The 14,454-nt window shown below is 29.5% G+C and overlaps 1 protein-coding gene and 1 pseudogene across 1 annotated transcript in view; one reads left to right on the top strand and one right to left on the bottom strand.

Moving 5' to 3' along the window:
• The window catches only part of LOC111640245 (LIM domain-containing protein jub-like), a 51,334-nt gene that overhangs the window by 5,776 nt on the left and 31,104 nt on the right, over positions 1-14,454 (bottom strand). The window contains exon 2 of the mRNA XM_023386244.1: positions 859-960. Coding sequence (XP_023242012.1) covers positions 859-960 — 102 coding nt within the window. The remainder of the gene's footprint in view (positions 1-858; positions 961-14,454) is intronic.
• Positions 3,687-5,567, top strand: LOC111640246 (annotated as a pseudogene).

The following is a 14,454-nucleotide window of genomic DNA, read 5'->3' as shown; positions in this document are numbered from 1 at the left end:
CCAGGGGTCGGCAACCTTTTGAGTCGGAAGAGCCAAAATTACAATTTACAAAATTTCAAAGTTTTTAAAGAGCCACAAAATTTTTTCTTGCCAACAATAAATAGTACTCGCATAAATAAAGTTTTTTGATAAAAACTAATCTATTTATTTATAAGAAAAAATATCTATTTATTCATATATAAGTAGTATTTTTCACAACAAATTAGATAATAGAAACATCCGACGACGGCGTCATTCGAGAGCTTCAGACGGACTGACGACAGTGACGACGCGTGTCACAGGGGAGGGGTGCAGTGAAAAGCGAGTACAAGTGGCTGAGAGAAAGAATCAGTACCTAATCCTCATTAATCGATTCAGAACGATTTTTAAATTTTTTTTTTGATAAAATAAATATTTGTGTATGGAACTAGAGCCGCAACTTCACATCCAAAGAGCCGCATGTGGCTCGCGAGCTGCAGGTTGCCGACCCCTGCCTTACACCTTAAAATATCCTGATGATATAAGAATTAGTATTGTTTTTTTAAAAGTATTAATTGGAAAATTTTGTTCTTGTAAAAAGTACCAACATACAGTACATAACTAGTAATCAAATTTGAATTAAATATGATTATTTTGATTTATATCTGTATATTTAAATTCATGTATTTAATTTTATGTTGGACTAAACTGATTAATTATTTAAATTAACTCATTCTACTCTTAATATATTTTGAAAATACTTTTATTGTGAAATTACTTTTAAAAATTTCAATAAAAAGTAATGACTATAATTTTGAAAATAAACACTAATAATACTATTAATATCACTAAAATATATATTTTTTACAATTAATTATGAAATTATTAAAATTATCTTACCACAAGAGCAACATATAAAACAATTAGTATGGTATAGATTTCCCATAGCTTGACATGCTTGACCAACACCAGTTACTTTTTCTCCACAAGTATGACAAATACCTAAAAATTGTATTAATAGATTGTTATTATATTGATAAAACAATAAGATCAAAATTAACATTATAAACAAAAACACATGTAATCAGTTAACATATATATACCTACAATAAATTTAAGAATATATTAGAAGTAAAAGTTTAATTTAAGAAGGCTAAGTAAATAAGACTATAATTAGTGGAAATTCTAGTTTTATTGACTCTGTTATTAAAAGCAAATGTTAAAATAATTATAAATAAATAACTTAAAAATTTATTAATTATAATAATAATTATTATTATTAAAGGAATTCATCTGATGTACTAGGTTGTTCAATAAGTTTTAGGTTCATGCTAGTAGGTTCCTGCTATTTCTCTAAAAATAGTACTGCTTTTTTTATGAACATGTGTGAAGTTTCATGTAGGTCTGTCAATTCATTTGTATATTTACAGCTTTTCAAAGTTGAGGTGTTACTGTATTTTTTTACAATGGAAAAAATTGAATATTGTGCAGTGATAAAATTCTTATTTTTGGAAGGTGTAGCACACCAAAACAAATTCATGAATGATTGTTAAAAGTGTATAAGGACTCTTCACCTTCAATTAAAACAGTAGAAAGATGGGTTGCTGAATTTAAATGTGGTCGTACAAGTCTAGAACACGATCCACATGAAGGACATCCAAAAAGTGCATCAACATCAGAAATTGTAGCAAAAATACAGCGTATGGTTTTGGAAGATCATCGATTAACTGAGAGAGATTTAGTAGAAGTCCTAGGGATCTCATTAGGTAATGTGAGCAATCTTTTGGCTGAAGTTTTGGGTTACAGAAAGCTGTGTGCACAATGGGTGCCACATTCACTAACAATGGAACAAAAATACATTCAATGCAACTTTCTCAGCAACATTTGGAGCATTTTAGAAAGGACAAAAAAGGATTCTGAGCATCGTTTCTCACTATGGATGAGACTTGGGTCTAACATCATGATCCTGAATCAAAACAACATGCTAAGGAGTGGTATGAACCCTGTATTTCGGCTCCGAAACAAGTTAGAGTGCAGAAATTGGCCAAGAAGGTGTTAGCATCAGTTTTTTGGGATGCAAAAGGAATTTTGTTCATGGATTACCTCCAAACTGGTAAAACAATAAACTCAGATTATTATTGTAACCTTTCGGACCAGTTGGATGTAAAAATTCATGAGAAAAGATCTGGTTTACAGAAGAAAAAATTCATTTTTCATCAACACAACGCACCCTCTCACACAGCTCAAAAAACCATCACAAAAATCAGTGAATTAAAGTACAAATTGTTGCAACATCCACCCTATTCACCAGATTTAGCTCCCTCTGTTCTCACATCTCAAAAAATTCATGCGTGGGAAACAATTTTTATCGAACGAAGAGGTAATAGCAGCCGTGGAAGCATATTTTGACAGTCTTCCAGATTCTCACTTCAGGGATGGAATCCATAAATTAGAAGATCACCAGAACAAGTGTATTGAAGTTCAGAGAGATTATATTGAATAATAAAATGTATTTCAAACCATAAAATTGTGTTTTTCTTATCGAATGACAAAACTTATTGAACAACCTGATATAATTTAACTAACAAATGCCAGCAATTCAAACTACTGTAATGCAAGGATAACAATTAATAAATAGCAATTAAAATGCTTAGCATGTAAAGAACTAGTTAAGACTGATAATAACTGCAACAATCAGCCACATGTTGAGGCTGAGCAAAAAGCAGCTTAAAAATGTCTGTTTAGCTGAAGACAATAATAATTATAACTAAAAATACACACGTCATTCCTTATTTTTATTTGTATTTAAATTTATGTTCTATTTTATTTATATTCGAATATCTCAGCCTGATGATGGCCAATAGATTTGGCTGAAAATGTTTGCTTTTTCATTAAATTTTCTCAGCAAATTAAGGTGTTACATTTTTTTGATTTTTCATCAGTGTAAATCCTAAACATGGGATGATCACCTGGATCTTCAAAGTAAAAATCTGGGGCAAGCTGGTGGGAGGAGTGGTAATCATAAGAGGGTATTTTTGTCAATGCTGAAGTTTTTGATATCATTGATCCAAGGTCAAACCTACTCTAATCATTTTGCCAACATCCAAGTCAGTATAATCTCGCCAGAGTAATGTGACAATATTTTCCTGCCAATGCATTTAATTTCTAAGTCGATATGGCCAACCCTAACATTACCAAAAGAGCATTAGTGGGTGCAATTCACTAGTGCTCTTTTGCAATCCGATGCCTTATGAGAAACAACAGAAATTTCTTAGTCATAAGAGTTGTAAATAATTGTTTAAATTATAAGAGGAAAAAATAAATTATACCATCTTTTTTATGGCCTTACACCAGGGGTCGGCAACCTTTTGAGTCGGAAGAGCCAAAATTACAACTTACAAAATTTCAAAATTTTTAAAGAGCCACAAAATTTTTTCTTGCCANCAAGGATAACAATTAATAAATAGCAATTAAAATGCTTAGCATGTAAAGAACTAGTTAAGACTGATAATAACTGCAACAATCAGCCACATGTTGAGGCTGAGCAAAAAGCAGCTTAAAAATGTCTGTTTAGCTGAAGACAATAATAATTATAACTAAAAATCTGATTTCAATAAATAAAATTTTGTAAGTGTATTTTAATTTGTATATTTTCAGACATACTATTTCTGAAAACTTTAGATGACTTAACAATATCCATGATTTCAATAAGCAGATTCTACTGTATTTTATGAATAAATTATAACAGTTTAATAATATTTAAATAAATAAGCTTTAGATAAATACCTAAGTATCATTAAACCAACATGCTAACCCTAAGCCTCCAGTATGATTCTTTGAATCTATTGCAGAAAACTAAATATAAAGCTACCTTAATTTCCATCTTGTGATAACAGGCAGCTTTCCATTTAATTTTCTGCAGTTAATATAATAATTATTATAAAGAATTAGAAATCTAAGTGTAAATGAGATAATATCTATAATAAGCATTTATTTCTTTGACTGTTAATGAATTATCATCATATAAAAAAATTTAAAAAATTAATTTAAAGATAGTTGAAACATTGACCATAGAGAATAATCAAATTCTCAACCAATGAAAAATATAGTATTTTATATCAGACAATTTAATATTTCAGGAGCTGATTTCCAAAAGATGCCAAATCCAACTTTTCAAAATACCACTCAAACACTGACATTATTGTATTTTGTACATACATACAGGTATAGGACAAAATAATAGGAACACCCCTTTCGAAATGTGTTGCACTTCAACTGTCCAATACAGCCCCCACCATGTGTCACAACAGTCTGCCACCCAGTGGTGGTGAAAAGAAAGGTATCAGTCAAGCATTTGGCTGTGTGACAGTTGCATGAGAAAATTCTGTTCCCAGCAAAGCGCCATTATGTCCGACCTGTCCGACGTGCAAAGAGGCATGATTATTGGAGCTTGCCTTGCTGGAGCATCCATATCTAGAACAACCAACCTTATGAATGTTTCAAGATCCACTGTGCCAAGGGTTATGACAGCCTACCCAAAACTGGGAAAGGTGTCCTCTGCGAAATAGAACAGTGGGCGAAAGTTGAAGTTGACCAACCGGGATAGATGAGCGTTGAAGAGAATAGTCATCCAAAAACATAAAACTACACTGCAGCAGATAACCTCTGAGATGAATACCCATCTCCAGAACCCTGTATCCACCAAAACTATTCAATGGGAGCTGCATGCTGCGAGCATTCATGGCCAAGTAACCATCCCAAAGCCATTAGTGTCGCTGCAGAATGCTATGAAGCAATGACAGTGGTGCCGAGACCACCAAAACTGGACACAACAGAAATGGGAACAGGTCATCTGGTATGACGAATCATCATTTACATTATTTCAGACCACCAGATGTGTATTCATCTGGCAAACACCGGAAGAGGCATTTCATGTTAATTGCCTGGCTCCTACCGTGAAGCATGGAGGGGGCTCTATGATGCTGTGGGGAGTGATATCGTGGCATGGCTTGGGGCTACTTGTAGTCCTGAGGGAGAAGGTCAAAGAAGAGCATTATTGCAGTATTCTCACAGATCATTTACACCCTATGCTTCATACTCTGTTTCCTGGAGAACGTCCTCTATTCCAAGATGACAACGCCCCTATACACATGGCGCTGTGTTCAAACATGGTTGGATAAGCATAATGATGAAGTGGAACATCTCACATGGTGTCCTCAGTCCCCTGATCTCAACATCATTGAGCCTGTGTGGTGTTTTTAGAGAACAAAGTCTGTGCTCGGTTTCCTCCTCCATGCACACTACCTGAACTCAAGACTGCTCTGCAGGAGGAATGGCTGCAAATTCCCTTAAACTTTCTGCACAACCTTTATTTCTCAATCCCAAATCAGATACAAGCTGTAATTCAGGCCAATGGTGGCCCAACTCCCTACTAATAAATATTTTGCATTCTTTCACAGGTGTTCCTATTATTTTGTCCTATACCTGGAAATGTGATGGTACTTTCTTTTTATGTAATTATTATTTTAGTTAGTAAAACTAGTTTGTTAATTACAAAATAAATTATGGATGTGCAGATTGAAGACTTTAATCAGTCACCTGTTTTAACAACTAAGATAAGAAAACAAAAGAAACAAAGAAGAATGAAAAAAACATGTAAGCAAGCAAATTTGCTAGTTTGGTGGGAAAGAAATCAAAAGTAAGTTGTAGGCATAAAGCATGTTACTATTGTACAAAATCTCTAAAAATTGAAGTTATTCAGGTTTTTTCTGATAAATTTCATAAAAATAAAGGTGTTGTATCTAGGCATAATTTCATCACCTCAAACTTGAGGCTGGCTGAACCAAAGTGATCTTGTCCAGATCAAGGTAAATCTGTTGGTCACAAAAAACCATAACTGTACAATATTATATTTCCTTGCAGTCTGAGGCTGAGAGATGAGCGTGCAAAGACTCTTTTATGAGTATATTAAATGCTGGCTGCAAGCAGGTTGCTAATGCAATTAAAGAAAAGTTGTATGGTTCAGCTCACATAGAGAAGAGATGGTTTCTGTGAGATTGAAGAACAAAAAAGGGGTGAAGAAAATCAGTGAGCACATAAATCTTAAATGCAGAGAATTGATTTATAGTAGAAGGAAATTACATTCTCTTCTTTGTCTGAAGATGACATTTATATGATGTTGAAAGTGCTTGCAATGATATTATAAGTAATAACAAGCAAGTATTTATTGTGACATTTATTGTGGCATTGTGATGATCAGGATGCGATTTTTAATCATATTTTTAATTTATTTCGTTTAAAATATATGCTTTCCACCTCAAATTAGTATGTAATGTCTGTACATCATCCTTTTCCATTAGCAATGGAGTCATGCTGGTCATCTATCTAACTCCTTTTAGAGAAAATTTTTTTACTTGAAATAACATGACTTCTGGCTTGTACTGCAAGTTGAAATATAGTTAATCAGGGCCTCCTGCCCCTAAGCTTTCCATACTGGTCTTCAATTTCATTTATCTAACACCATTCTCAAGATTAAGGAAAGACAGATGAATGGACAGATAACAGTAGAAATTTATAGGTCTACAATTTTTTCAAATTGTAACCCAAAAATTGTTTAACATTAATAGTAGTGGAAAAATGTTTTGCAACAGGTACATCATAAACTGTACATACAAACAATATTACACTGTGTTTGTTACAAAGTTCAATCTGGGTTTTGGAACTCTGAAAAGTGACATTTGTAGCACTTGTGTTAAACTTATAACAGTATGAAGAATTACTAAAGATCTAGAACAAAATAAAAGTCCCTTATTGTGGAGCACTTGGTCCACAAGTGTTCAGCAAAAGCATTCTTTGCAGAATTGAATGCTTTTCCAAATAACACTAAGCATTAACTGTGGCCTTATGCAAAATCAGCCCTTATCGAGAATGCAGATTAGAGAAGCTTATTATGCTTAGAAAGTCTAGTATCATACACTAGTACCATAGTGCACATAACTGGGAAAATAGTGTCTGCAGAAACAGTGACTTTTTATAGGTGAAAAGAAACATAAGCAGGTAGAGGGAGTAATGAAATAACATCTTACATTTGTAATTTTTTAATTGCCTCTAAGGCATTAGTTCTCAACCTTTCTGAAGCCGTGGAACACCATTCATATACTTTTTATTACACAGAGCATTAGTATCAATATATTCAAAAATTGATAAGCAATTCCATGTTTACTATTCTCTGGAAACAATGAAGCAATAGACTGATAAACTTTAATATATTGAATAAAATAAAAACATGGAATTGTCTATGAATATACGAATATAGCAATGGAAATAAATTTAAATAAAAACTTTAAAATCTTTTATTTCGTGGAACATTTGGAATAGGTTTGCAGAACACTGGTTAATTAAGAACCACTGCTCTATGGCACGCCAGCATTTTGAGAGGTTACTTCTATTCTGTGAAAATTGTGACCCTCAGAACAAGAATTCCCAAATGTTACTAATGGTCTATATATTGTTGATCATTTGAATATTTATATTGACTGGTTCTTTTCTATAAAAAGTTATTCATATACCAGCAGACAGAGCAGAGCATTTGGGTTGGTTGAGAAGGAAATAAAGTTATTGGAGTCAGTAGTTAAACCCAATGATGAAATCTTACAAAAAGTGCAAAAGTTGACACACATTGGAATTTGAGTGCCAAATTTATGACTAGATGGTTACTGTGAAAGCTTTTATGCAGACTAAAAGACAGTTTAACATACCTTATGCAAAAATAATAAGAATACCTTTGCATCAAAAAAAATAAAAGGGGGAGATGTACAGCCATCATTTGATATCAAACCATCCTATTACAAGCTTCTACGAAAAGGCAAGCAACTATAGTCAGTTCCAGACTTGAACTTAGCAGCACTGGAATGTCACATAAAAAAAAAGAAAAAGCAGGACAATGTCAAACAATTGCTAGATTTAATGAGAATAAAGTACAATACCTTGAAATTTTACAGAAAACTTTTCTCCACTAATGGGGTCTCAGAAGAAGAAACAGATAAGGATATTTATTATGAATACAAAGAAGAACCTCTTGAAATTATCATTTTGTGAATTTGATAATACTTGTTTACTCGCTATAATAATAGAGAGAAAATGTAGTTTTCACTTAGGCTATTCAATTATTATTTCATCCATAGGGTGATACATCCAAGTCTTTCCTCCAAAAGAGGGCAAATCTGAAGTTTGTATAACTTGTACCATCATATTATTTTATAACACATTTAATATTAAAGCACCTTAATATAAAATACTATGATATAAAACAGAATTAAGTACATGAACATTTTTATTTACAAAAAATCATTTTATACAAAAGAATTATCAATATTTGTCAAATCATTTTTACAAAGATTTGACAAATTTTGGAAATCAGCTTCACATGTATACATTTTATGAAATAATAACAACAACAATTTTAAATTAAAATAATAAATCAAAATTTCCGAAACATGCAAAGTATGTTAAATTTAAAAATAAAGGCAGTTCTTTTTAAAGTATATTTAAAAACAGGAACACCAAAACTTTAACATTGTTGACCTTTATTTAGGCTATAACTATTCTGCCATTCCTTAAATGCTATTGCCTTTGTAAAATACAAAGTATTTTTTCAAACCACCTCTCTACATAAATGGAAATACAATAAATTCTGTATGTGCACGGAATATTTTATATGTCCAATGAAGGACGTATAAAAATGTTTGACACAAATACTACTTCCGTTTGTGCAGAGAGGCGATTTGAAAGACACCTTATTGTTTACAGTACTTTATATAGCATAAAAACATGTAAGGAATGGCAGAAAAGCTTACAGATAAACTTTTTGTACTTTGTTTTTAAAAAAGGTTTTCATTACTTTTAAATTTTAACAAAAATAACAAAACACATGACATTACATGACAAATAATGAGAATGACAACTTTCAATAACAATTTACTAAAAAATAATAGATAAAAATGAAATATATAATATTTAATAACAAAATCTAACAAGTTTCAAATTAAAAATATATACTGATAGAAGGAAATTCTTAAAAATATTGAATAATACAAACTAGGGATGGGATGACACCAAAATGTCTCCCGATTCAAATTCTTTTGACTACTTTCTAAGTTTATTTTAATTTAGAAAAATTAATGATTTATATTATGAGCACAATACATTTATCAATTAAAACACCACATGAGGTAAACAAATATCATCATCATGAGTTAACAAAGTTTTGAATTAATTCACTTGAGCCAGGTTTTCCTAAATATACAATTGTGTGAACTTTTTTTGAGGAAAAGAAGAATGAAATGAATTCTTAGACAGACTCACCTTGAAAAATCCATTTTTTAAACTCAAAACAGCAGTAAAATTATTTTTTCTTAGAATCACGCAAATAGCATTTGAAAATTTAACACATTACAGTATCATCTGTGAATCATAACATAAACTTTCATAGTTATGAGAAAGTTGTTTTATCATTAAATAAAAACATTTCAATATAGGCTAAAACAAGTTTAGCTTGAATAGCACTTTAAATGCCTCTTTCAGCAGAAGATTTGCGAATCTTCTTGTTAAACCTGAAACAGACCTATGAAAAGGGATTGAAAACATTTTTTTAAATAAATTAAAAGTGTTGCTGGAAAAGGCATTTAAGATGTTTTATCATTATAAGTAAACATATTAAATATTAAAAATAATTTTATATAATATTTTTTGTCTACTGCCAGTCTTGATTTGAAATCGCCAGTCAAGCTAATGGCTAGGTGGCAACCCTAATGTCACCCTGTCTTTACCTCCCCTAAAATAGGGACAATTAGTACTGACCAAGTGCAATCTCTCATCGCTCTGACTGACTATATGAAAAGTCCACTATGACAAAGATCGCCTTGTTTAATTAAGGGAAGCATCGTGTACTTTCTGCTTTGTTGACATGAAAATCTCCAATAAACTAATAATTAATTGTTAATATTGTAATTTTAAAATTTTTTAATCTACAACTGAAACAAATAATTAATTTTCTTACTAAGTATGGAAGAATCATTTTAAGAATCGGAAATCTTGACAAGATTTGCTCGATTCCCAATTCCGATTAATTGTCCCATCACTAATACAAACATAAAACTAATAAAAAAATAAGAATGTAAACAATTCTCATTTCTGCATATTAAGGAAAAATACAAAACTACATGAATAATTTTGACAAATATGTAAACAGTAATTTCATTTTTAAATAAAAAATGTCTTCTGAAATTAAAGACTATAAATATTAAGCAGGCCCTCAATTTAATAGACTAACTGGAAGAAAGAGATACCCACTACTATCAAAAGTCTGTTAAATTAAATGCATTTTAAAAACATGCAGTGAACTCTTTGAACATTGGCCACAGGAACATGACAGGAGCATAAAAATAATCATTGGAGGTTTATTTTGTATGCATTTTTGTTTGAAAATAAAGTTTCTGAAAAAACTGCCACTCTAAGTGGCTGTTATTGAAGATTTGACTGTATTAGTAATGAATTCACAATGTGTAGGATGTATTAAAATCTTAATTTATCCATATTTATATGTTATAATAATAATATAATATACATTGAGTAATTTATACTCTTTGATTTATTGACTCATTGGCTCAACCTTTTAGGGTGTTCTATTTGTTATTAATTTAATAAATAAATAAAATTTCAAATATTTTCCCTTTCAGAATTTTTGTCTATTAAGGGACTACTCATATTATAAATAAAAAATATGAATTATTCATTACATGTAATAAATCTGAAATTCAATAAATAACTCTTTATGACTTTCAAAAACTTATGAATAATGTTCAGTACATTTTAATCATTTTAAGACAAACAAAATGGTGCTAATACAGCTCATCAAAAGAAGTGTTTAATGAACTTAGGAATATTTATAAAATAGAAAAATAAACAAAACTATATTTACTTTCAGAGAGATATTTTAAAAAATCAACATAAACTACTGTATATTCAAGAATAATTTAAAAAAAAAGGGGGGGGGAGAAAGTAGTGGAAGGCATAGTTGTTACCTATATGTCATAAAAGTTGGATGTTGTTTGTATTTATTTTCTTCATACTGTATACAAAGACAATAGATATATGGAATCCTATAGCGCAATCAAGATAAAAGTAAATAAATTTCATTGATACAAATTATCAATATTTTTATAAATTAAAATATAATTAAAAATTGCAGCATTGTGACGATTCCAGAATAAGCAATTGTTCGTTACATAATGACATTGCATCGCTTAAGTTCATTGCTAAGCAACACGGAACCATCTCATCACAGAATNTAACGTAATTTATCTAAAACAAAGAGTTAAAAGCAATAAAATAAAAAAGTAACAATGATTGATGAAAGTAGAATTTATTACGAAAAATTTTTAAGTCTATGGCGTTTTTCTCGACATAAAATTATTCACTTTAAGTGTTTAAAAAGTTATTTAATAAAAAATCTAATTTGTTTTTTTTTATTAAATTTTACTAATACAATATATCAATTAAATTCAAACAACAATGTAAATTAATAAAAAAAAAACTTTTCCTGTAAATATACACACAAAACTATTTTTAGTTTAAAATCTTGGCGCCATACGTCTTATCAACGTCGACGTCAATTCTCGCCTTGTGTTTTAACGGGCGATAATTGAGCATAACTATTAATTTTATGAAAATGTTTGGATGATTGAATGATCCTATTCAATTTATTCTAAGCAAAATCTAAGCTGATTTGACACGATTTTAGTTTAATCGAAAGAAACACGATTAATAAAAGGAAAAAATAAATAAAAAATAGCAAATGGTTGAGACATTTTTAGTGTGTCTCAACCGCTTAATTATGTCGCAAACTTTAAATAATTTGAATTTAAACGATTTCAATAAAATCATTAATTATCAATAATAATTTTATTGATGTAAATAATTACTAAGTTATATTAATATTACAGCTATATTTTATTATCGCAAAATTGATAACTGCTAATACATGAAGAATTCGAGCGTAACATATTTTCAAGATAATCGAACAGATAACTAATCATTTTTGAAAAATAATAATGCTTATTTTGAAATATTTTCTTAGTATACGATATTTTAATTAAACTATTAAATGCTTACACAATATACAAAATATGAGCATTCATGTTTTTCCTTTCTTTAAATTACTTGTAAATTAATAATTATATACTTACATACAACGTGTATATGTTTAAATAAATACATAAAACTATTTATTTAACCATGTGTACACGTGCGCATGTAATTAAAGTTTCATATACAGTATTCTATTTGTTAATCAATTTGAACTGATATATTCAAATATCCTTATTAAAGATTGTCATTATAATTGGTATTTTTAATATTTTAAATTCTAACATTTGTGATGATAAACATTTTAAAGGAATTTTAACGACTAATTTATTAATACAAAAGACAATCATATTTTAATCTCTAATTAGGAATAAATACATTCATTTTAGAAAAATAAACTATACATTGAATAGTATAGATTTAGGCAAATATAACGAAATCATTCTCTAGTTTATAACAGCCTTCTAATGTTTCAATATAAAATCACAAAAACCATTTTCAACTCTTATTGACTTTGACTTTCAAAATTAAGTATAGTAAATTCGCCTCGCACAATATCCAATTATAAACATTGTAGTTATTATAATATCGTAATTAAATATGTTAGAAATAAAATTTTAACTCGTATTTTCTAATATTCATATTTAAAGGGAACTGAGAATCGACCCGGATGTCTTTAACTTGCTATAGGCGTATCTTAAATGAAAGTGATTCACCGCCAATAAGCCTAAGGCCCATTTTCAAAACAAGTTTATCATCATGTGGTCAAGTAAGTTTTCTGGAGTTTAAATAACTTAATACCGTACACACGAAGGTTTCATCACAAACTGTCCCACCTAAATTAACATCTTTAGAAAACGACTTTTTTTGATTTATTGTGTATTATAATTTTGAACAAAAGTTGTAGAAACTAAATTTGCAATGATTTAAATAAAATTTAAAAATTCTTATTTTGTTAATTTTATGATAAAATTATTTCTTCCATGACAAAACTCACGCTTGCACATATAAAGTTTTAACTGAAAATAAATAATTATCACACCAATCTAAAAATTTAACTGTATTCAAATTACATCAACAGCTCAATTATTAACAGACTATACAACCTATTCTTCAACGTCTGTACTGATTTCACTGCAAAGTTATAACTGTAACAAAATTTCATTTTTACATTATATCATTTAAATTTGCTAAAAAATTAAAAAGAAAAAAAATGTATTGAAATTTTACATCTATACAGTATTAATAAATGTTTTTTTTTTTAATTTCATTCAAATAAAATTAATAAACTTTGAAGTTTTCTCTTCTACAAAATTTTACATAGTTTCATATATTATTTAACCTAAAAATCAAATAATTTTTGGGCTATCAAAAGGACAATCAATCCAAATTTCATATTTAAAATATTTAATGATTTTATCCCGTTATTAATGAGTTATATAACCAAAATTTGCTATTAGGATTCTCTAGAGATAGACATAGATTTAATCTTCATCCCAAGAGACTGTATCTATCTACCGAACATCTAATCTAATCACTTCCTGGACGTCTCGGTGAAAGTCCATAAGTCAGTTTCAACAAAACATTGTATTAGAAATCAATACAATCACCTGTTTATATTAGCTGGAGGAAGATGAACTTCGTTTCTATCATCTATTCATTTCGTATTTTCTTTTAAAAACTTAAAAAGTATCTTAAGCAAAAAGTTAAAAAAGAAGCTTAATCATAAACATAAAACATCATAATGAAAAATGAAAATATTTAAAATAAATATTCAATTGCAGATTAAATATAAATTCTTTTTTACTGATCAGGGTAGAATATTCAACAAACCTTACAATTTTTTTTTCCAATGTCATAATTTTTGCTATGAAGAAGCTGCGGTTTATATATTTTCTGTAATAAACAGAAAGATGGAAAGTTTCCATTAAATACTTAAAATTACCATTCATTCCATTAATCATTTTAAAAACAAACGTTTTTCTATTCATCAAAATCTAACCATTTTCAGATCCGCAAATTTAGATTTAAAATAATTATATCCTAACTAAATATTCAATAGAAGGCTTTGCCACTTTACTCTCATTATAGACTATTCATATTATTATTATTATTATTATAAAACGGAGACACTGGGAACGATTCATCGATTCCCAGTGTCTCCGTTTCTATAATAATAATAATATTTTTTTTTTTTACTTTCTCGGCTCTGTTATATATAAGAGGGAAGAATGGCGATAGGTCAAAAAATGACCCTCCCCCAACATTTTTAATTTTTGGACTCGGGACCTTGAAACGTCGAGAAATGCAAAAAAAAAAAATCGGGGTTTTTTCCCTGTATGTATGAATGTT

Source organism: Centruroides sculpturatus, unplaced genomic scaffold (assembly GCF_000671375.1).
Source record: "Centruroides sculpturatus isolate CEXI.00-Female unplaced genomic scaffold, Cexi_2.0 scaffold1443, whole genome shotgun sequence".
Classification (NCBI taxonomy): Eukaryota; Metazoa; Arthropoda; class Arachnida; order Scorpiones; family Buthidae; genus Centruroides; species Centruroides sculpturatus.
This window is presented reverse-complemented; position numbering and strand designations above follow the sequence as displayed.